The sequence below is a fragment of the Rhinopithecus roxellana genome, chromosome 12, assembly GCF_007565055.1.
Source record: "Rhinopithecus roxellana isolate Shanxi Qingling chromosome 12, ASM756505v1, whole genome shotgun sequence".
NCBI lineage: Eukaryota > Metazoa > Chordata > Mammalia > Primates > Cercopithecidae > Rhinopithecus > Rhinopithecus roxellana.
The window spans coordinates 42,141,775-42,165,295 of NC_044560.1; the positions used below are offsets into that span (position 1 = coordinate 42,141,775).

A 23,521-nucleotide genomic window follows, 5' to 3' on the forward strand; every position below is an offset into this window, starting at 1 on the left:
CTAAAATTATAATTAAAATAACCCCATGTGGCTAGGCACTACTGTATTGGACATGGCTGCTCTAAAAGGCTTGTAGTTAGAAAATATATTCAGTTAATTCAACCCCAGGTAGCTCAGACTAATTTGTTTATTGACTTGTGTGTTTGCGTATAACATCTTTAGTTTACCAAGTTGGAAAATGTTGCACTGAACATTCTTTCTTTACTTACTCCTTTCTTTCCCTGGCCCTCAAACATGGTGCAAGCCAACAAAACTCTTTTCCCCCCGGCCTCTGGAACACAACCCACATGGGAGAAGAGATAGCCTTTGCCAAGAACCAGCGTCTGCATTCCAGTAAAGTACTGTTCTGGCCAAAATAGGTATTTATAACTTTTGCCATAAGGAAATCGAAGTTATTGGAGCAAATTCTTAACTTCCAACTGCTTTTCAACAGCAGGTGCCTCTTCTGATTCACAAGGTTATCAGTACTGTCTATACTTGGTCAGTGACAGTCACCTTGCTGTAGATAAAATTTTAAAAGTGAGTGCATAATGGTATACAATTAAATATTCTTCAAGAAGTACAAGAAAGTTAGTTTCATCAGGCCTAATGTTATAAAAAGCAGGTAGTGAGAAGCATTGCTAATCTTTAAAACATGAGGCCATACCCTATTGTTTCAATCTTAAATTTATATTTCTTCTAGCTTGTAAATGTTCCATCAATAAAAGATTAAGCAGCAAATAAACTGGGACTTAATTAAGGAGATCATGCCGCAGTGTTTTATTTATTCACACGCTTCAGTGACCCAGTTCAATCTTTTACTTAGAAATCCAATCTTTTAATACCAGTAAAGTCAAGCTTTTTCCAGCTCAATTATTAAAATCAAGAGTCTTTACTGGTGACATTTTAAAATAATTTCAAATAAGGGTATGGAAGCTAAACATTAAAATCACAATAAAACTCTCAAAAATTCCAGAAAGAAAACAAAAGTTCCTTTCTTCCTAATTAGATCAGTGATAAATTCAGTTGAACAAATATCTTCAAGAACTTTATGAAAGGTGTTGGATGAAACACAGATGAATTACCAAAGCCACCTGTCCTCTCTATTCCTGATAAAGGTGTTTCCTTTGAGGAGAGCATTGTGGCCTACCCTTGGAGGGAGGTGGGTATTCTTTAAATGTCCTTTCAGGAGTCTGAGAGCCTGGCTTAGGAGAGCTGCATAGAAAATAAAACTAGACACCCCTCTTTTATAATGGACAACTAATGTCTTTGGGTTTGTGGTTTGGAGGATTTACATAGTGGTTCTTTATTATCTTTACAGATAGATAAGGAGCTTTGTGTCCCCTCAAAGGCCTAAAAGAACAATAGAGGGATGGAGATGGATGCTGCAACCCTCTAGAATTAGAGGAGCACAGGCAAGTACATTTTGAGAGAAGACTTTTGGTGATCTTGTTGATGACACTGTGCAGTGTAGATGGGTGTCAATAGTCAAATAAGTTTGGAATATTTATGACCAAACCTTACAAAAGTGCCTGGAGAGCACACTGGTTAACAACATAGGCTCCAGATCAGAGAGACCTGAGTATGAATCCAGTTCATTGCCTCCAGCTTGTAAACTTGGGCAAATTACTTGACATCTCTGAGCCTCAGTTTTCCTATCTGTAAAATGGGAAAGATAACAGTATCTATCACATGGTGTTGTATGAAATAATGTACAAAAAGCATTTAGAGCCAGAAAGCATTTAGGGCTGGGCGTGGTGGCTCATGCCTATAATCCCAGCACTTTGGGAGGCTGAGGCAGGTGGGTCACTTGAGGCCAGGGGTTTAAGACCAGACTGGCCAATATGGTGAAACTCTGTCTCTACTGAAAACCCTGTCTCTACTGAAAAAAGTAGCTGGGCCTGGTGGCACGCACCTATAATCCCAACTACGCAGGAGGCTAAGGAAGGAAAATCGCTTGAACCCAGGAGGCGGAGTGAGCTGAGATGGTGCCACTGCACTCCAGCCTGGGCATCAGAGCAAGACCTTGTCTAAAAAAAAAAAAAGAAAAGAAAAGAAAAGAAACAAACAAACAGTGTGGTGCCCAGGACAAGAAACTGCAGTTTCTATTGTTTGTTTGCAAAATAAAGGCTCCCAAAGGTCTTATGGTAAAAATACTTGCTGATTTTGAATAGTTTTCCTTTTGGGGGGAAGAGGACCTGGAGGCATACACACCTAAAGATATAAAACACTGGTTTTGTGTGCAGTACAGGTGAACTCCTAGCCCTCTTCTTGATTACCATGGACTCTGTCACTTTAAGCACAGAAGAATTTGCAAGCACAGAGCAAGTACTGCAAGACCTCATTGAAAGAGGCAGTGATGATGACTGAATATTAGAATTTCTCTCTTACTAGATTTAAGTACCTTACACTTTATTGCCTCTTTCACAGTAAATGAAAAACAAATATATGGCACCCCCTGAAGGCCCCTAAACTGAACCCACATGCACAGGAAGGAAAGCACTGGAGGGTGTTGCCAGACAATTTGGGCAAGAGTGGAATAAATGATATGGGGGAAGATGCATTTGAAAATTTTGATATTGCTTTAGTATGCATGGTAGGTGTTACCATAATTAAAACACACAAAATGAAGCTTCAAATAAGGAAAAAACAATAAAATTCAATGTCAGAATTGGCATAGAGTCCATCACCTGTCACCACACTTAGAGTTGACCTCATAGCCTGATGAGTGTGTCAACTGGTGAGAACAGGGAACAAGTTTGTCTTCAGTGACAGCTTGATTAGATTACAGATGCAATATATGTATCTCTTTTTTTTTTCCTTTTTCCTTTTCCTAAAATCTCCTTTTCAAATCTTACATCTTTTTAAAGAAATTAAAGGGATTAATGTGGTTCTTCCACAACCAAAAAAGAAAAGAAAAAAATTGAAAAAAAAAAAAAAGAAGGAGCCCACCCGCCTCCTCCTGCCTACATACACACACAACACACTGGCCCACAAACCTAGTGTCTTTGTGGGGGCATCCGACAAGGAAATCAGACATTTAACATGAAACCCACTCTATGTGAAATCTGTCTTCCTAGAACTTTCCTGAATTCCAAACAATGGCGTGACAGCTTTGTTTTAGAAATCAAGACCTCTTAACTGCACGGTAGACGGCAGGGCACACCTAAGGGCTGAGAGTGCAAGGCAGAACACATCCACAGACTTGGACTATGACTGTGAGCATCTACCGTCTGATGGACTAGGACATGCTGCGGGGCCACAGGACACCCAGACCAGAGGAGCGAGGGCTGAAGCCTTGAAGCCAGCTGCCAGGCAGGAGGAGGGTGTTGCTCATACTGCAGCAGCCATGGCCATTCCCCGGCACAAGAAGCACACTCAAGCGTAAGACATACCACTGGTGGTCCCCGTACCAGGGCCCGAGCCAGGTCCGGGGGACGAAACCACAGTCCTGTAGGTGGGTGGTGGTGGGGGAGGTGGAGTTGCTCTTTGTCCCAACCCAAAATCTTTAGGAGATGAGATTGTTTCTAAGTAATCATCTTTAATGAAGGTCTGCTCAGCGACTTTCTTCTGGACTTCTTCTAAATTGAGCGGCGATGGTACATTGCGAGGAGGCCCGGGAGGCCCTGGGGGGCCCATGGGACCTGGGGGGCCGAGAGGGCCTGGAGCTGGGGAGTCAGCTGGGTTGTCTGGTGTAGCTGGTGGGGACACCACTTTTTCCCTTGGAGTCAACTCCGGAGTAACATGTTCCGGGGACGTATCAGAAAAATGGACCCACTTTTCTTCAGCATTAACAGCAACAGACTTGGGGGACAATACTGGCCCAAAAATGCTGTCCAAGTCATTGATGGATGGTAGTTTTTCAATTTTGATCTCTGTGGCTGACTGGTCATTTCCTGTGGTTAAAGTAGTTGATTTTAAACTTTAATTGACTTATTATTTGTGTGGGGAGTGAGGGAGGGAGTCAAAGACTGGAAAATACATTGCTGTGTGATGTGCCTCAGTGGGTATACTTCATGATGTAAAAATATCTTTACTGGATTAGGAGCTTAAGGTGAGGGGAAAGATCCCCCCTCCATAAAGTGAGCATCATATTTTTATGCTATTATTTACTCTTTTTTGCAAGCTGAGCACAAGCCGGCTACTTTGACCATCATGTAAAGTGCCATGCATGATACTGCTCTCAAAGGCTCCTCACAGGTGCACAAAGTATGATCATTTTGAGAAGGCAGTGTCAGATTCACAGAGAAGTACAAGCTCTGGGACTGCAAATTCCAAAAGCAAGGTCCCTTCTGAAAATCTGACCTACTAAAATACACATCACACATCATAAAAAGAATTGAGAAGTGAAAGCTGGCCTCATATTTTATTAAGATTGTCTACTCTCGTATATTAAATCAAGACTTTGGTGAAACTGATTATAATATTTGTTAATTTAAAAAAGTGATCACATCATATTTAGCTGTATATCCTCAACCTTAAAAAACACCAGAAACACAGTGCATTAAGAAGGTATTGCCACAAAGATACTTACAAACACAGATATACACACCCCACACACAACACACATAGATTATTGAGGAGGCATTTGCTACTTATTAGAACCGTCACATATATACCTGCTTAATAGGGAAGAAAATAATTTAAAACATTTTAAGTAACTTATTTTCTCATTAAGTCTAACCTGTCAACATCATAGGCATAACTGTGATATTTATCTATAGGATGTCATGATACTGAAAAGTCTCTGTTTTGCTAAAATATTAGCATAAGCTATTCTTTCTAATTCATAGCAATAATAAGAGAAAAAATTAAAAACGGTCTTCTACAGCTCTGTATGAAGAACTGCACTTTTAAAAACCTGAGATTATTCACATTACAAATTGTTACCTAAACAACTGGAAGGCATGAGCAGAAGTCACTTTATCTTTATATAACTTTTGGACTGTATGAGCCATCTTAGTATTTCTATATTTCTAGTTTGAAAGGAATTAACTTTCAAGGTTCCAAGGCTATAGATAAATGGGGAAGCATTTTTCATGGTCCACAATATTTATAATCTTGTGCTAGTCGGTATATTAATATATAACACAATTTGTGGAAATACAAGGGGCCAAAATGTCTTGAACCTGCAAACATCTTTACTTACGAAGCTCTGGATGACTCTCTATTGGGTTTGAGTCAATATAAATTTCATAAATGACTACATCTTGCTTTTGCTTTTGTTGATGAATGCCCCACTCTGCAGCTATCAAACTCACCAGGCTGCATAAATAGCAAAAGATGAAGCTGCAATAGAATTCCGAAGGTGATAAAGAACCACATTCTAAGGGCCCAGGCACATAAAACAGCCATTACTACTTTTGACTTGCTAGTCTAGTAAGACTTGGCAGACTATAAATTGTATGAATACATAGTATTGATTTTAATAGATGGTAAAGGTATGCCTTAAGCATTATCTGTCTACAGGCGTGTAGCAATTCCTTGCCATATTTCATAGTCTTCACATATCTCTTTGCCATGGGATAATAAATACTTGAATGACCACTGGAAAAAGAATTTCCCCACCACCAGTATACTGCACACCCTGGGAACCATTTTATGTCTTCATAGACTAGATAGTTTCAGTCTTAGCGAAATTGTCTTGAAAAAATACCAATTGTGCTTTGAGATTATGAATTTGTAAATCATTAAAATGAGATCCAATGAAGTGAGGGGTTAATTAAACAATGACTTTTCATATTGAGGTTTTTTTTTTCCTTTCATTTTACAAAATGGCCCTCATTCAACAAAATTATACTAAGGAAAAATTAATTGAGAAATTATTACTATTTTTTTTGTGTGAAACCTGGAAGTGGTGCTTTAAAATAAGTCTGCATAAGAAATTCTAATAGAAGCAAAACTAAATGTCAACATTGTAATGTTTTTGTGTAGCCTACAGTTTTCAACACATCAAGGGCATGTTCATCCAGGGCCACTGCTCTGTTTGACACGTCATCCCAGAACTGAAAAAACGAAAGCATACCTGGTCCAATTGTTAAAGGGGATCCTGTTCGGGGTGGGGTAGCTGGTACATTTTTTGGAGGCAGTGGTGGAGGTGCTGCAAAGAGATGAGAAATCAAGTATCATTGGTCATGTTCTTCCTAAGCCATACAGTACACTTTAAATAAGCAGGATTTGGGCTTTCAGTTATATTCCTGCTATTGGAAATGGAATAGCAATCAATGGTCTATTTGTTTAAAGTTTGAAGCCAAAGAACTGAATCAGAACCCATTCAGATTCTTCCATTTTATGAGAACAAGAGAACTTCAAAAGAATGTTGGACAACAATAATAATAATATCACCATTTTATTCATTTAAATATGATTCAACACAGAAACCTCAAGCGACAACTATGTCCTATCTCCTGTACTAGGAACTAGGGTCATAGGGTTGAATAAAAATAGCCTCTGGCCTCAAGGGATTTATGACTGACTGAATGAACTCATGTTAGCTGACAGTTACAGTCGAGGGTTTGATAATGGAAATAACAGGTTGGGTGGGGGCTCCTGTGAGGGGTTTTTAATCCAGTCAGGATCTTGGTGTCCGGATTGAGTTGGGAAAGATTTCTCAAAATTATATTTCTTAAATTTTAGTACATTTTTTAAAGTTAGAAGCAAACTAACTCCTTGGGTCAAGGAGAAATGAACAGATTCCTTTGACAAAAATTACAGCCAAAACAAGTATCATGGTCCCTACGAAGAGATTCACCCTTCTGAGTTGGACTTGTCACTTTGTGCGCAAAGTTTGAAATTACTGTTTCAATGGGTTCATTTCTTCTTCCTCTTTCTTTAAGTGTATGTTTTCTTGTCGCTGGCCCTATTTGGTAGATTCAAAGAGTTCACACTAATTCAATAGGCCATCCCAAAGTTTAGCTGTGAATTTGAATGCCGTCCACTCTCTCATAACCTAAACGCAGAGGGAGGCAGGTGGGCACATGGCTGGGGAGTGCTTGCTGGTGCCTTCCACTTGACTAAATTAGGAAGAAGCTTTTCCTGTCATTCCTCCCTCCTCCTCCCCTTCCTGTACTTTATTTATTATTTTTAGGTAGCATCCTGTTCTGCCACACAATAAGTGTGACTAACATCTCTCATCCTAAAGCCTAGGAATATGTGGTTCTTAATCTTAGTTATGAGCTTCTGCAAACTACACCTCTAGTGGATCATATTTTCCCACAGAAGTTAACAGTCAATCAGGGGCTCTGCTCCTGATTAAGGATCTCTGCCAAAAATCAAGGTCATAATCAACAAAATACCATAAAAACAAATAAAATACTATAAAAGCCTACTAAGCTAAAATAGAAAACATGCTGCAACTACAAAATGAGCAGAATCATACAATGCACATCAATTAAACAACAGTCTGCATGGTGCTAAGTGCAACCACAGCACTTAAGACTCACAACTTTGAAATACCAATAGTTAAAACCAATACATCACCCCCATAAACAATTCATTTACTTTCTTGGCATTTAGGAAAGGGTTTTCTAGGGATCACTTGTATAGCTCAGATCTGTAAAGAAAGCTTTTCAAGGAAGTTACAGCTTTTTCACTGGTTTTGTTTTGCAGGGAAAAACATTCAAAATCATGCCACTGTGGTTCAAATATTTTAAAAATACATTTTTCAAAGTTCAGAAGTTTTTAAAAAGTTGTTGATAATGATGTTTTTCTGTTTAATGAGAGAAACATCTTTGGAAAGGCTAGATCACATGGCTTTATAGCAATAATATTTCCAACAAACAACCTCTTGGTCTTTGATTATGAATCCCCTCGGTTAATTCTCAGGATCATGTTTAGGCACCAAGGTGCAAGCTCTGGAGATACTGACTGGAAAAAGTATTAGTTGGTCTGTATGTGAGCCCAAAGGAGCAAAAATACCCTCTGCATCTCCCTCCTCCCAAAACACATCTTTTTGAAATCCAGTTCTCCAAAGACTGCCTTCCACAGGCGGCATGCTTCAGAGGCAATATACTGAAAAGGAAATTCAATAAATCTGTAAGAAGGGTGGCTTTGCCTGATGAACCATCCATTCAGTCCAAATAGCCCAACCCACCACCGGTGAAAGGCTATCTAGATCTTCAGGACCTCCTTTCCCAGCCACCTGTGTCATGCTGGAAGAAGCCAGACTGATGGCAACTTTCACATACATTTACTCTGATCTATTGTCTCAGCTTCTCTCTACCATATAGCCTCAGTTCTCTTGTTTCCCAATTGTCACTCTTTTCTATTAATGTGTTCTTTCTGTCCAGTGCAGCCTCAGTTGCTCTACAGGATGAGCAGAGACCATATCAGACTTGTTCACCTTTGTGTTATATGATAGCCTAATGCTCGGAAAGCAGTAGTTTCTTTAGCTCACTTGCTTCTTATTCTTAATATATACAATGAATAAATGAATGAATAAGCATGTGGGATTTCAGAAAAGGCTATGACTCAAGGTTAATAATTTGCTTTATTGTATTATTTTCTTCCTGTCTTCATAAGCTGCCCTGAGTTCTTTAACTTGAAAGTCTGTTAGAATAACATCTCTTCTTAATACTATTGAGTTCTAACGTTGCTTATGTAGACTTTCTAAGAGTTGCCTAATTTCACTATGCAGACAGACAGTAAAATGAGTCACTTATTTTTCCAGACAGAGCAGACACATAACTTACTTCCAGTGGGAAAAGGCCTTGTTAACTTTGGCGACTCCATGCTTGGATTAATTGGTTGGCCTGAACCCCATATCTCAGGCTGGTCTAAAAGAACTGGAAACAAAAAAGATTTCCCAGGGAGAATTAAAAAAAATCCCCATACTTTAGAACTTAAAATTTCAATTTCAATTTGAGTTTTACAAAATTATTTTCCTCTTGTCTCAGTACTAAAACATTAATTTAGGAATGTGGTGCTCCTTATTCTTTTCAAGCAGAGAATAGAATTAGGAGTGTGGTGAGAGTGTGGGTGGGAGGAGTATCTGTGTGTGTGCATATAGCTACATAAAAACTTTCAGAGCAGAATCTGCATTTTCTTCCTGGGTGGTCACTTAAGGACATTCTGAGTATCAGTACAGGTACTGGCTCTGTTTCAGGTACCCATTTGAAAATCCAGACATTAACCCCATGAACACTTGTTTTGTTGTAAGTTCGTTTATTTAAAGCCTCCTATGAATATGCTTCAAAACCGAAATGCCTGCATTCTATGCAGTTGTTCCTATCCCTGAAGGGCTCTACAGAGTTTTTACATAAACCTTTTACAGCATCATAAAAAGAAATTAAAAATGCTTGGTGAATATGTTAAAAGAACCAGAAAAATGAGTGTTTAGACACCTAACATAGGGCAATTAGGTTTTGGGCCTAAGGACACTGAATTTAACATTTCTTCTCTTTCTTTCTGCTTTCTGTTCTGATTTTTAAAAATAGCTATGACAATGCAAATAGTTACTGCTTCTCAGCACCTATCCTGTGGCAGGGACTATGCAAGTACTGCTGTCATTCATTATGTTGTCTAGGATAGGATGAGAAGTCAGTTAGATGTGGTTTGAATCTATCCTCTGCACTGACTGTAGGACCTTGGCAAGTTACTTAACCTCTCTGTGCTGCCTTCCTTTAGTTTAAAGTGGAGATAATAAAAGCAGCCTTAGAGAGTTATGAAGAGGATTAACAGAGGAAAGATATATTAATATAGTATATATAAAATGTATATAAAACACGTATCACAAGGCCAGTAGCTATTACTATCTATTCGAATACTCACACCGCCACCACGTGGTTGAGACCAGTACCACTTATGGGAGAGGAAACTAATGATTGGAGTGGTTTAATGAAGTGTCCATGGTAAAAGCAGAAGAGCTAAGATCTGATGCAGCAGACCTAACTCTAAAATACATATTTTTTCCCCCACACCATTTCAACTAGTGATAGAAAAATCTTTCTAGGCCAGGCATGGTGGCTCACAGCTGTAATCCCAGCACTTTGGGAGGCCGAGGTGGGAGGGTTACTTGAGTCCAGGAGTTTGAGACCAGCTGGGCAACATGGTGAGACCCAGTCTTTACAAAAAGTACAAAAATTAGTCAGGTGGGGTGGCATGTGCCTGTGATCCCAGCTATTCGGGGGGCTGAGGCAGGAGGATCGCTGTGGGAGGTCGAGGCTGCATTGAGCTAAGAACTTGCCACTGTATTCCAGCCTGGGTGACAGAGTGAGATCCTGTCCAAAAAAAAAAAAAAAAAAAAAAAAAAAGGAAGACAGAAAGAAAAAGATAAATCGATCTAATGAAGAATGAGTAGATACGAAAAGGAAGTGTGGGTATTGAAAAAGCTAGTGTGACTGGTGCAAAGGCAGGAACTTTATAGAAGTTCAGGGGCTGAAATCATCTAAAGAACAATTGAGGCCACAATCACGGACAGGTCTAGGTAGGTATCTCCTCTCCACCATAGGCCTCAGAGGTGGTCTTCGCTCTGTTTTAACATGAACGCAAACATTCCCCAAAGATATGAAGCAGCATCTTCTTCATGAATTCAATGTGGAACACAGCTTTGATTTTTAAAGAATGATTTCTATTCTTTATATAAAGTTTCCGTATAGTTATGGGATTCCTTAAATGGGCAGATTTAGGTGCAACCAATCAAATCCCCTCTCCAGTAACCATACAATATGTCATTAAAAGTGAGATTGATAGCAGATGAGTTAATAAGGAAACTGATAGCCTCACTGCAAGGCCACTTTTACATAGGGATTCTAAGTTATGGGCATTTATATCACTAAAGGAGTATTTAGAAATGTTCTTTGTACATTTTCCTAACAAAATCATTGAAAATATTGAGGTGTGGCTGACTGATGGCTACCTCCCAGAATTCATTCTCCAGTTCTTCTATAGTAACGGAATTTTAGCTGGCTACATGGCACCCAATTCTCTCCAGTGGGGTTTGGCAGGAAGTGACCTGTGTCTCTTCTAGTTTTGCTCTTAGAATAGTTAGCAGTGAGTTCCAGTGGTCCTTACCCCACTTCCTCTCTTCTGAATGGGAGAGGAGGAGAGCTACAGCAGCCACCTTGGAGCCAGAGATAAAAGTAACATTTTAAAGACAGCAGAGCTACTTTACCAATCCTATATTGTTTACTTCTAGACTGTTAACATGAAAGAGTAATAAGATTCCATCTTGTTTAATTTATTGTACTTGAGGCATCTTTGTTAATGTAGCTTATTCTACCCATTATGCTTCTAATTCTTGCCATCTTTAACCTTAAGACCAATAGGTCCTAGAAAGATAATATGTTATTATACATTTACCATGGTGCCCCTAAGTCAAATAATTTTTATAAAAACATTCTATATTACCAAACATAGCTACTGGAGATACATGCATTAGATGTAAACACATTTCGGGAATAGATAAGATGCATTTTATAGAGAGCTGATTTTATATCAGTAAGGTACACAGTATTTACAGCCATCCAAAAACATGGTTAATTTAAAAAAGTTAAATATTTAACTCTAGGAATAAATATTTACTAGGTAAACTCAAAAATAATGGCAGAAATAAAGACATTTCTTCAGTAGCATTTTCTTTTTCTTTTCTTTTCTTTCTTTTTTTTTTTGAGGTAGGGTCTTGCTCTGCTGCTCAGGCTGGAGTGCAATGGTGTGATCACAGCTCCCTGCAGCCTTGACTTCCTGGGCTTAAGTGAACCACCCACCTCAGCCTCCCAAGGAGCTGGGCCTACAGGCGTGCACCACCATGCCCAGCTAAATTTTAAATTTTTTTTTGTAGAGATGGGGTCTCCATATGTTGTCCAGGCTGGTCTCAAACTCCTGGGCTCAAACAATCCTATCTCAGCATCCCAAAGTGTTGGGATTGAAGGAGTGAGCCACCACGCCTGGTCTTATTTCTAAGTTTCTAAATGATTCAAGGTCATTCCTGGGTCTTCAGCCAGCAAACAATGACTGTTGTGAGCAATCCAATTGAAGCCTTCATTATGAGGTGGGAAAGAGGTCAGGGAGGCTAGATCCCAACGACAGTGACAATGACGGGTGTATGAATGTCTGTCTCCATTTGTGATTCTGTTGATACCTCAAATGATGATGGTCTGGTTCCCAGAGTGTTTACTCCGTGACAGGGGTTTGTGTAGATTTGCAGTAATTTTTACTGACTTCTTTTGAAGTCAGCAATGTTAGTAATGTTTCAAATCCTAAAATAATACAGATTTGCAAACTAAACTTCTGTTCTTGACAACACACCTATATTGAAACTTTTCTTGCCCATGAAGATAATATATTTAAAACATACCTCAAAATACATACATTTAATCTAGAAAAGTTGTACTTCAATAAAAGAAAAAACAAATCTATAATATATGGAGTTTCTTTTCCTACCTTCCGTCTTCTGTTCATCAAAAGCTGATTCTAGTGGTGGGCCAAAGAGAGGAGCAAGGGCCATAGTGTCATCAGGAGGCTTTTTGCTAAATCACACACATTAAGGCAAAATACAGAGAAAGGGCTCAAAAATTAATACTCAAAAAGATACACAAACTTTCAAATATTTTTCTCAGTAAAACAAGTGTGTGTGTGCACTAGTGCATGCATGCATGCATGCATGTGTATATAAGCCCCGTTAGGACTAGAAAGTATTTTATAAGGAAGTCAGATGTATTATGGGACAAAAGAATTCGTAGAAGGTGAGATTCTTAGTTCTCAGTGGAGAACTGAGGTGCTCATCCAATAGAAATAAGTTGAAAGAGAATAACTCTTTCAAAGCATCCTGATTCTCTATACCTAGAAGAGATAATACTAGAGCTGAGTTTACTGCAAAGCACCTTTCTCTGAGACCTCAAGTACCATTTATATTTGATTTCACCACATCTCTGTGTTGTAGTTAATGCAGTTTATAATTAGTGAAAGTCAAGCATAGGGATATTAGGTAAAAAGCCACCGAGAAGTTTCATCCTTTAGTAGACTAGTTGTAACCTCCTAATACCCCAATACAGTAAATCTCAGAAAAAGAAGTATTGTGAAATCAGGGAAAACAGGAGGATAAGTTAAACTTGCATCCTTTCTCTTAACTATTACTCCAGACTGATTATTAAGAAAATGATGCATAATTATCTTCATTTCTTCTCCAAATCTGATTCCCCTCATTGATCTCAATGAGGTCTGTATGGTATGGTAAGGGGCAACGGGTGAAGAGGAGAGGGGAGAGGTTGGAGGAGGATAAAGATCGAAAATAATTCAGCTTTTAAATAGAAATAGCAGTCTTTTTATAAAACAATGCCCATTTGTACAATACTTACCTAACCCACAGAATATACTGTAAAATACAATGCTTTGCCAAAAACTAAAAACAGAATGGAAGATTCCTTTGGTGGGTGGCAGGTGGAATGCATCATGAGATGGTATCCAACTAAAAAGGCTTCTTTTTGTGGGGCAATATAATAATATTGAAGATCAGCATTCCAGACACCAAAAGTCCTCTTTAGAGAGAACTTTAGCTGTCCCATCAGGAAGGGGCCTGCACATTCTGATAGACAGTTACTTCAGATAAGTGCAGAATATTTCCCTAAAGGTCTCCCTTGGGCTGCACTTTTCAAAAATAATAACATATTTGACCATGATGTGGATATACGGAGTGATATATTTTGGTAGAGCCTTTGTTAATGGGAGCTGAGAATTTAACTCAAAGGAGATTTGCTTAATTGTTAAAAGTTCATGATGCCTTGCATAAAACACAACTAATGTCTTTCACACTCACCTTATAAGTTCTGGAGTTGGTGTGGAACGCCTGGGTCTTGCCACTTCTTCACCTGATGCACAGGACAAAGGAACTTTTTAGACATATTTTTACCATTCCCTGATATGTCTTATAACCTACATTTGGAAACACTTAGAGATTTAAGTCCCATCAATAAGCAACTCAGTATGAAAACTTTGCAAAACAAACCATCTCTCCTGGCAATGCAACAGCCATATATTAGGCATATGTAGTGGTGTTTTCTCTGGCATTTGTAAAACCTCATTAACTAAGGAACTTCCGTGACAAGCCATCAAATAGAAGATCTGGATAGTGCAGCACTTAGTGAAAGAGCACACCATTCTTGGAATGTCTGCTGCCTTGACTGGTTCTGCTTTCCAATGAAGAGAATACTAAGCCAGGCCATATGTGTAGGACATGAATCCAGCATTCTCTGCCTGTTCTTTTCTTGAAATGCCAAGAAAATGTTGTATCTTTAACTATGAAACATGAATTTAGAATTTCCTAGGATGTGTTGTATCCAGCAGAGGAAAATTGTGCCCTATGTGTATTATAAACTATATCATATCGCTTTGGTTGACCAAAATTTTCATATCAAATAACACAAGAATGGGTAAGTTGCTTCTACTTTCAGTTCCTTCTGCCTGCCTGTTCTTCCCACCCCCAGCAACAAATACACACTTGATTAAATTCATTTCTAAAGTTAAATAATACAGCAAGAGTTGACAAATATAGAAAGAAAATAGCAATGCTTTTCCAAAAACATATTTATTTTCAGAACTTAAACATTAATCACTCAGAACCCACAGGGGCCCTCTATCATTACAAGAATTCTTTGCTGTAAAAGTAAAAAATTTGTAAGTCTTAAAAATTAAGCCCGGGAATGCATAATTCATATGCATATATACTCCAAGATCCAAGGAACTGTTCTTTCTTTTAAATCATACGCTATTTCTGGTAGCTAAGATATACTTACTGGATAAGTTCCTTTTAATTGCACCCTAGAATTAGAAATAGACACTATAAGGTTTAAGACCACATATATGTTATGTACAATATGTATTATTTCTGTCATTGCAATTAAACTGAACTCAAATAAATGCAGATAGGGAAATGAAATTTTTCTCAGAACCGCATTTAAGTAGGAAATTGTAGGTACACACAGAAATCAGTTTTTTTTTTATTTCATTCAAAGATTATAGAGAGGAAGGAAGAGTAAATCATAAGTCTTCTGAACAAGGAAAACCCCTTACCTGGGTAGATTTGGTAAATTAAATTCAAATATTGAATAGTCCATTAAAAAAAAACCTCTTAAACTCTAGTAGATAAGAAAGTAAATCGAAGTTTAGCATATGTTTGATGCTTAAAAATTACAGAGTGTATTTAGGAGTAGTGCATGCTCCTTGTCAGGTGGGGTCCCCAGGTTGCTAATGGAAACAGTCATCAGTTTACAAATGTGATTTTAACAGGTATAGGTGGCAAGTGTAAAAGGCAAGGGAAACTTGAACCATCTGCCATTGAATGAACTGTTTTATTCAGAAAGTCAGGGAATTCCACCCTATGCACTCATCCTCCCAATTTATTTCACTTGCCTGCCACTAGGCCCATCAATTAGTGAACTGGAAGTAATGTCTTGTGCTCAAGACATCATGATATTATTGGAATACAAATAGCCCTGGCAGGAATAATCTGAGCAGGTCATCTCCAGTTTTTATAATGCCTTAGCATAAACTTATTTAGATAGTAGAAGGATTGATTAGATAAAAAGTTTTGATTAAAAACCAGAAGTTGTGAAAAGTCCTCAGCATGGATGCCACCAGAAAAGTAGACCACGAGGATGGCTGTATCATGGGGTAGAGCATGGGTTGGGATGCCTGCCATAGGAGAATGACAGGGCCAGAGTTGAGGACAGGGAAAGCCGAAGTACATATAAGAAAGTATTCCAAAAGGTGAGACCATGAAGAGATTTGTTGAATGGCCATCAAACACATTTTTTTTTCCTGCTTTTTAATTTGAGTGAAGGCTCAATTTGGTGGTCACGGATACATTTTCTTCTCTCAAAGTATAACATTAACAGCTTAGGACAAGATTTAGCGCCTCTGTAATCGACCTATAAGAAGCTTCTTTCCCTTGTTTCTAAGGCTGCATAAGCATTTTCTGTCCAATTTTGAACCCATTTATGTTAAAGGAGCAGTTTCAATCTGCAAAAGGATCCATTCGATGCTTTCTCAGCCTCTCAAACTACATTTTCTGGCTTGTTTTGTCTAATAATGTGATCTGTTTTTCTCTACTAAGTGTGCCATATAGAGAATGACTACATTATTTATAAATACTTTCTAATAAATATGGCCACGTAAATCTGCCAAGGACATTATGGAAGTTTGGATACAGGTTTACATTTGGAAAAGAAGGCTCTGTAGACAGAAATGATTAGATAACAGAAATAATTAGATAACAGATGTTTTCTGGGTTATGAACTGTCAGATAGAATTTCATTAATAAGATCTGAAGGAAGAGATAGAAGGCCTTTAGTTTCAAGCAGTCAATCACAAGATTAATAAATAGCATTGAGGGAACACAGTCCACCTAGTACTGTGAGGCCTAAAACCCAGGAGGTCCCAGAGACTGTATTGAAGACCTCTTTGTCCCTCTGTCCTACTCCTTTAAATGTTAATATCCATGAAACCGAGAAAGGTACAGAGCTCCTTTTGTAGTCATCAATTCCCAGGGGTGTCAATTCATTCAGTAGATGTTCACAGTTGAAAGGCACTAAAGAAGAAGCCCCTGTAACATTTTTATTAAATAGTCTTCACGAGTGAACAATCCCAAGTTAAGTGCAACCAAGACATGGCAGAAGTATTCAAGAAAACTCTATTGTTTAGAAATTAGGAAGAACAAAGCTACTATCAATTTAGAAAGCAACAAATATTTGAAAGATCAGCAGCAAGTCAGCAGCAACAGGAAAGAAAGTCCTGCTGTCTGCTGGATGGGCATACAGGTCTCTGATGACCTTAATGTTGCAGCATGATATATTTAGAAAAAGACTGAGGTGATGTCGACCACACAAACCACATTCAGGAAAAAAAGCCCATTGGATTCAAAAACCTCCCCTTGTCAAGTGACTGTATTTTCCCCCTTTCAATGCTTGTATTTGTTGTTATATGTATGTCATGAATAAATTTCCTCACTTTGAATGACTGAATTCACTCTTTTCATAATCTGTGATGTCACTTAACAGCTGGGTTGGAATCATCCATAGATTAGCGGTCTCTGCAGATACCGTCTTTCAATGGTATTAGCTATGTAGTTTAGTAGAGAACCACCAACTGGTCACCTGGGGCAGGGTATTTGCATCAAATAATAATTGACTAATTGGATTGGCACAGGCCTAGGGATATTTCAGAGAGGCTGTTTTCAGTTCCATTTCCTCTCTTAATGGACTGACCAGGTAAACGAGTATCATTTCAAACATAACAAAGACCCTTCTTTGTGTTGCTTTAAATTCATGATACTCTTCAGCCGGGCGCGGTGGCTCATGCCTGTAATCCCAGCACTTTGGGAGGTCAAGGCGGGCGGATCATGAGGTCAGGAGATTAAGATCATCCTGGCTAACACGGTGAAACCCCGTCTCTACTAAAAATACAAAAAATTAGCTGGGTATGGTGGCAGGCACCTGTAATCCTAGCCACTTGGAAGGCTGATGCAGGAGAATTGCTTGAACTCAAGAGGCAGAGCTTGCAGTGAGCAGAGATCGCACCACTGCACTCCAGCCTGGGTGACAGAGTGAGATCCATCACAGAAAAAAAAAAAAAAAAAATTGATGATACTTTTCAACTTGAGGAAAACGACAGTTTCCATTTTGAACAATGCAAATTAATATTGATCTACCCTCCCAAAGTTTGTCTTCTGTGATGAAATTTATTTAGAATTATGTGATAGCCTAGGAATATTGACTTGAAAGTGTGTCTCCCTCTCCCAAGATGGAAATTATAATGATGTATCAGCATATTCTGATCATTGTAAGTTACGGTGCAGGAACATATTTTGAATTCAGGCTTAAAAACAATGATGGCTTAAAAATGGTGTCATTACTTTTTTTTTTTTTTTTTTTTTTTTTGAGACGGAGTCTTGCTCTGTTGCTCAGGCTGGAGTGCAGTGGTGCAATCTTGGTTCATTGCAAGCTCCACCTCCTGGGTTCATGCCATTCTCCTGCCTCAGCCTCCCGTATAGCTGGGACTACAGGTGCCCGCCACCGCACCCAGCTAATTTTTTGTATTTTTAGTAGAGACGGGGTTTCACCATGTTAGCCGGTATGGTCTCGATCTCCTGACCTCGTGATCCTCCTGTCTCGGCCTCCCAAAGTGCTGGGATTACAGGCATGAGCCACCGCGCCCGGCCCCTTACATTCTTAATAGTTTTATTAGTCTTTATTATCTCTTTGCTATCAACTTCTATGGTACTTTCTGGTGAACTAGGCCTTTTATGTACATACATACACACACACACACACACATACACACACACACACACACACACACACATTCCATATATTTTCCAAATTTAGTACTAGGAGTTGAGATTCCCATGTATTAGTTCAGTTAGTTATGGGAAAGTGCTCTGACAATTCTAAAATATGCCCCTGATACTTAAGAGGGTCAGAGGCTTTCAATCAGTAAACCTGTTTCACCTGCCTCATTCACACTGGGTTATCATAAATTTAATGGGAAACCAACCTGGCCACCTTGCCTTGGCAGCAATTTTCTCTATACATGTTTAAGGTAAAAATGTTGAGAGTTCTTACCGGGCTGCGCCTCTGTGATCAGCAAAAAGGAAGAGAGAACAGACACCTAGTCAGAGAATGATGGATCAGTCAAAAGTCTTGGGTAATAGAAAACTTCATAAGCAGCTAACCAAACATACATTCCAGAGAATCAGGCCAAAGGAAGACAGGCAGTCCTAGTGTTTAGGGCTTATTTAAACCACAGGAGGCGTCGGAGAACCTTAAAGAGAGGATATCCATTGTACAATACAGCTTTGCTAACGTGGATATGTAAGTTTTAGTTATGTGTACATAAGAACAAGGCAGAAACATACAAGAAAACTTTATTAACAATGTTTAATGTCTTGCCATAGAAGTTTTTCTCTAGAAAGTTTGAGGAGGGGGTACTTAGAGAAGAGAGAAGTAAACTGTTCCCTACAGAGCAGGATGTTAGCAAATATAGACAATAATGCATTTTTCACGTAGTTAGGGTACAAAAGGAGCTTATGAAAAACCAGAGGCAGGATTTAGAGAGCACTTTTCCTTGTCTGGAATTTTTCTTTGGTGTTCTATGGAAGGTGTGCTTATGAGGATACTTTTGTGTTGAATGTTCTTGGCCTAGTGATTTGGGCGACCTCTACCAATGTGATGTGAATGATGAGAATGTGATGGGAAAGATGAGGAAGCCCTGACAAACATAGTTGGGAATGGCGAAAACTGTCCAGCAGCAACAGAACCCTGGTGGACCACATGACCTTAGAAAACACAAAATCAATGTGCAAAAATCACAAGCATTCTTATACACCAATAATAGACAGAGAGACAAATCATGAGTGAACGCCCATTCACAATTGCTACAAAGAGAATAAAATACCTAGGAATCAAACTTATGAGGGATGTGAAGGACCTCTTCAAGGAGAACTACAAACCACTGCTCAGTGAAATAAAAGAGGACACAAACAAGTGGAAGAACATTCCACGCTCATGAATAGGAAGAATCAATATCGTGAAAAGGGCCATACTGCCCAAGGTAATTTATAGATTCAATGCCATTCCCGTCAAGCTACCAATGACTTTCTTCACAAAAGTGGAATAAAACTACTTTAAAGTTCATATGGAACCAAAAAAGAGCCCTCATTGCCAAGACAATCATAAGCAAAAAGAACAAAGCTGGAGGCATCACACTGCCTGACTTCAAACTATACTACAAGGCTGCAGTAACCAAAAGAGCATGGTACTAGTACCAAAACAGAGATATAGACCAATGGAACAGAACAGAGCCCTCAGAAATAACACCATACATCTACAACCATCTGATCTTTAACAGACCTGACAAAAGCAAGCAATGGGGAAAGGATTCCCTATTTAATAAATGGTGCTGGGAAAACTGGCTAGAAAGCCAGAAACTGTAGAAAGCTGAAAATGGATCCTTTCCTTACACCTTATACAAAAATTAATTCAAGATGGATTAAAGACTTAAATGTTAGACCTAACACCATAAAAACCCTAAAAGAAAACCTAGGCAATACCATTCAGGATATAGGCATGGGCAAGGACTTCATGGCTAAAACACCAAAAGCAATAGCAACAAAAGCCAAAATAGATAAATAGAATCTAATTAAACTAAACAGCTTCTGTGCAGGAAGAGAAACTACCGTCAGAGTGAACAGCAACCTACAGAATGGGAGACAATTTTTGCAATCTACCCATCTGACAAAGGGCTAACATCCAGAATCTACAAAGCACTTAAACAAATTTACAAGAAAAAAATCAAACAACCCCATCAAAAAGTGGGCAAAGGATATTAACAGACACTTCTCAAAATAAGACATTCATGCAGCCAACAGACACATAAAAAAAATGCTCATCATCACTGGTCATCACAGAAATGCAAATCAAAACCACAATGAGATACCATCTCACACCTGTTAGAATGGCGATCATTAAAAAGTCAGGAAACAACAGATGCTGGAGAGGATGTGGAGAAATATGAACACTTTTACACTGTTGGTGGGAGTGTAAATTAGTTCAAATTGTGGAAGACAGTGTGGTGATTCCTCAAGGATTTAGAACTAGAAATATCATTTGACCCAGTGATCCCATTACTGGATATATACCCAAAGGATTATAAATCATGCTACTATAAAGACACATGCACACATACGTTTATTGCGGCATGATTCACAATAGCAAAGACTTGGAACCAACCCAAATGTCCATCAATGATAGACTGCATTAAGAAAATGTGGCACATATACACCATGGAATACCATGCAGCCATAAAAAAGGATGAGTTCATGTCCTTTGTAGGGACATGGATGAAGCTGGAAACCATCATTCTGAGCACACTATTACAAGGACAGAAAATCAAACACTGCATGTTCTCACTCGTAGGTGGGAATTGAACAAGAGAACACTTGAACACAGGTCAGGGAACATCACACACCAGTGTCTGTAGTGGGGTAGGGGGAGGGGGATGGATAGAATTAGGAGAAATAATGTAAATGACGAGTTAATGGGTGTAGCAACCAACATGGCACCATATATACATATGTAACAAAACTGCACGTTGTGCAAATGTACCCTAGAACTTAAAGTATGATAAAAACAACAACAACAACAACAACAACAAACACAACAAGCAGATGTATGACTTCTTCCTTTTGCTTTTCAAATCTTGATTATGGCTGCTATCAATTTATTCCAACAATCTCTGATAGCTCTGCCTCTTTAGGAGCTTTCTGATGTAACACGAGTGACTAGGATGTGAGTGGGGAAAGAGCTGTTCATCAGTTTCCCTTTCAATATATGGGCTAATGCATGGAGTCACTAGAAGCTACCTCCCAAAACCAAAACTAGGAGCACAAACACAAAGAAAGTTAGGAGTTTGTTCAAATGTAGAGGATAATCTTTCTAGAACATAGATAGGAAGCAAAAAGTTGTAGCTTTTTACATCTGGGTAGGCCTCCATGGATATCTCGTCCAAGTGGCTACATGCTATAGAGAGGAATGTGAGGCTCTGAGATACACAGCTAGTAAGCAGGTAGAACCAGAGACAGAATTCAGATCCCCTATTTCTCATTTTCTCATTCCTTCTATGATGCCAAGCATAGCATTGTTGAATGACTCCAAAAGCAGAGAGTCATTGTGATTAACATCCAGGAGTGGTTATTTTTCAGACCAGTTTATAAGTAGCTAGCATTCTAGACATATTATTCTAGACAATTGACTTGTAATACTACAGACTTTATTATTTGCCTTATTTTCCAGGTACTGCTACCTATGGAGTCCACTTTTCTTATAAACCTGCCTGGATGCACCTTAAATAAAATTGTAAAAAAAAAAAAAAAGGCCACATAAATACTTGTTTCTGGGCTTAAATTATCTTATTGACTAATCCATACTGCGTTTTGAGAAAAATTCAAACACTTTTATATATGAAACTTTAGACTTTATTATTCTTTAGTGACCAAATTAAAAAGTTCCTTTGTGTAGAAAGAGGTATGGGAATTTCATGACAAACAATTCACTTTTAAAATATAGCAATTAGAGGACTAAAAGTGGCCCAAGATAAAATTGTGAGAAATATGCAAAATAGAATCTAGACTGCAAGCATTCAGTGGCAAAACCTTACATACAAGACACTTTATTATTAAGGCAGGTGCAAGAGTAATTGCGGTTTTTTGCCATTACTTTTAATTTAAGGTTATACAGAATACTTTTTCAAAATAATTTCAAATATATTAATCTACCCAAATTGAGTCATATCTTAATTTCCAATGAGTTATAAACCTATATTTTAATCACAAGTTCAAGGTTTAATTTTTTTTTCCAGTAAAAGACAACCTTGTAATATAGCAGTTTGGAAACTCCATTTGCAAAATGCCTTCAGCAGGGAATAGCTGTTCAAATTCATGTAGTCACAGGCTGATTAAACAGAACCCAAAAGACAGAGCTAGAAGCTGTGCAAAGTGCAGACCCAGAAAGCCTCAAGGTCTATAATTAAGAGCTATCTGAAAACTTCAAAAGGAAAATAATTCCAGGAGCAAATGGAAGGGCTTTATATATGCCAATTATCACCACTGAAGAGCAAAAATTGGCTTAGGCTATGCCGGATAAGGACAGAAAAATTATCAGCCAGGACGGAAGGGTCTTTGCCTGTTCAAAATTTTGCTTTACCCTTTCTCCCATCATTTCCCAAGAATGTCAAAGCCTTTAGTGTTCTATTTTTTGTTTACCAATATACAGAATTTTCTTCAAAGGCAGAAGAAAACTAATTTAGTATCTGGTCTTGATATATTCTATAAGCTGAGAGATCTACGTCCAAAGTTGCAAACCCAAATGCTTGCAAGAGTAAAAAGTGGGTGGGGGATGGGGAGGGGGTGCTGGGAGTCAGGCACACACACATTATGAGATTCTGGAAAACTGGCCACTATTCAGTGCACCCCATATGTGCCACGTGAGAATGTGGGCTTAGTCCTGCCAGGTCTTCAGAGAGATGATGAGCATCCAGATTTTTTTTTTTTTAATTTGAAATGTTCTAGTTTTGAAATGTGGGCTGAAATTGTTTTTAACTGCACAACCAAACAAAACACCTATTCAGTTGTTCAGAATCTGCAGGAGGTTAATTCACCTCTGATTGCAGCCATTTGTGTCATACATAATAAGCGCTCAGTAAATTCTATCTGCTGTTATTACTGCTTCATTTCTATGTCTGATTACTCAGAGACTTTGCAAGTGGTCTGCTTGTTTTCTGAACAAATTTCCTTCATTCCTAATTAAATACTGTGTTCATTACCTAGATTTCTCTTGGTCTTCCAATGTGGAAAACATTTTATTTTCCCTTCTACTTTTATTTTGGTGTTCAACTTAGAGATAACTCTTATTTTATATGTTGAGGCTATTTTCAAAGTGGATAAACACTGCTAATCTATGATTTTGTCACTGGAATGAAGATCTAGAATGTGGTATATTTCTAAAATTTATATAATTTTCAAAATGAATATATCTACCTAAAAGAAAATACTGCAGCC

The 23,521-nt window shown here is 38.4% G+C and overlaps 1 protein-coding gene across 4 annotated transcripts in view; it reads right to left on the minus strand.

Moving 5' to 3' along the window:
* The window catches only part of SGIP1 (SH3GL interacting endocytic adaptor 1), a 220,442-nt gene that overhangs the window by 64,866 nt on the left and 132,055 nt on the right, over nucleotides 1-23,521 (minus strand). For 2 of the 4 annotated variants that reach the window (XM_010357089.2, XM_010357088.2), the window contains exons 9-15: nucleotides 18,531-18,542; nucleotides 14,706-14,730; nucleotides 13,730-13,781; nucleotides 12,358-12,443; nucleotides 8,670-8,762; nucleotides 6,005-6,079; nucleotides 3,375-3,875 (exon numbers count right to left, since the gene is read on the minus strand). In XM_010357089.2, coding sequence (XP_010355391.1) covers nucleotides 3,375-3,875; nucleotides 6,005-6,079; nucleotides 8,670-8,762; nucleotides 12,358-12,443; nucleotides 13,730-13,781; nucleotides 14,706-14,730; nucleotides 18,531-18,542 — 844 coding nt within the window. The remainder of the gene's footprint in view (nucleotides 1-3,374; nucleotides 3,876-6,004; nucleotides 6,080-8,669; nucleotides 8,763-12,357; nucleotides 12,444-13,729; nucleotides 13,782-14,705; nucleotides 14,731-18,530; nucleotides 18,543-23,521) is intronic. The other 2 variants (XM_010357090.2, XM_010357091.2) reach the window with 2 other exon arrangements.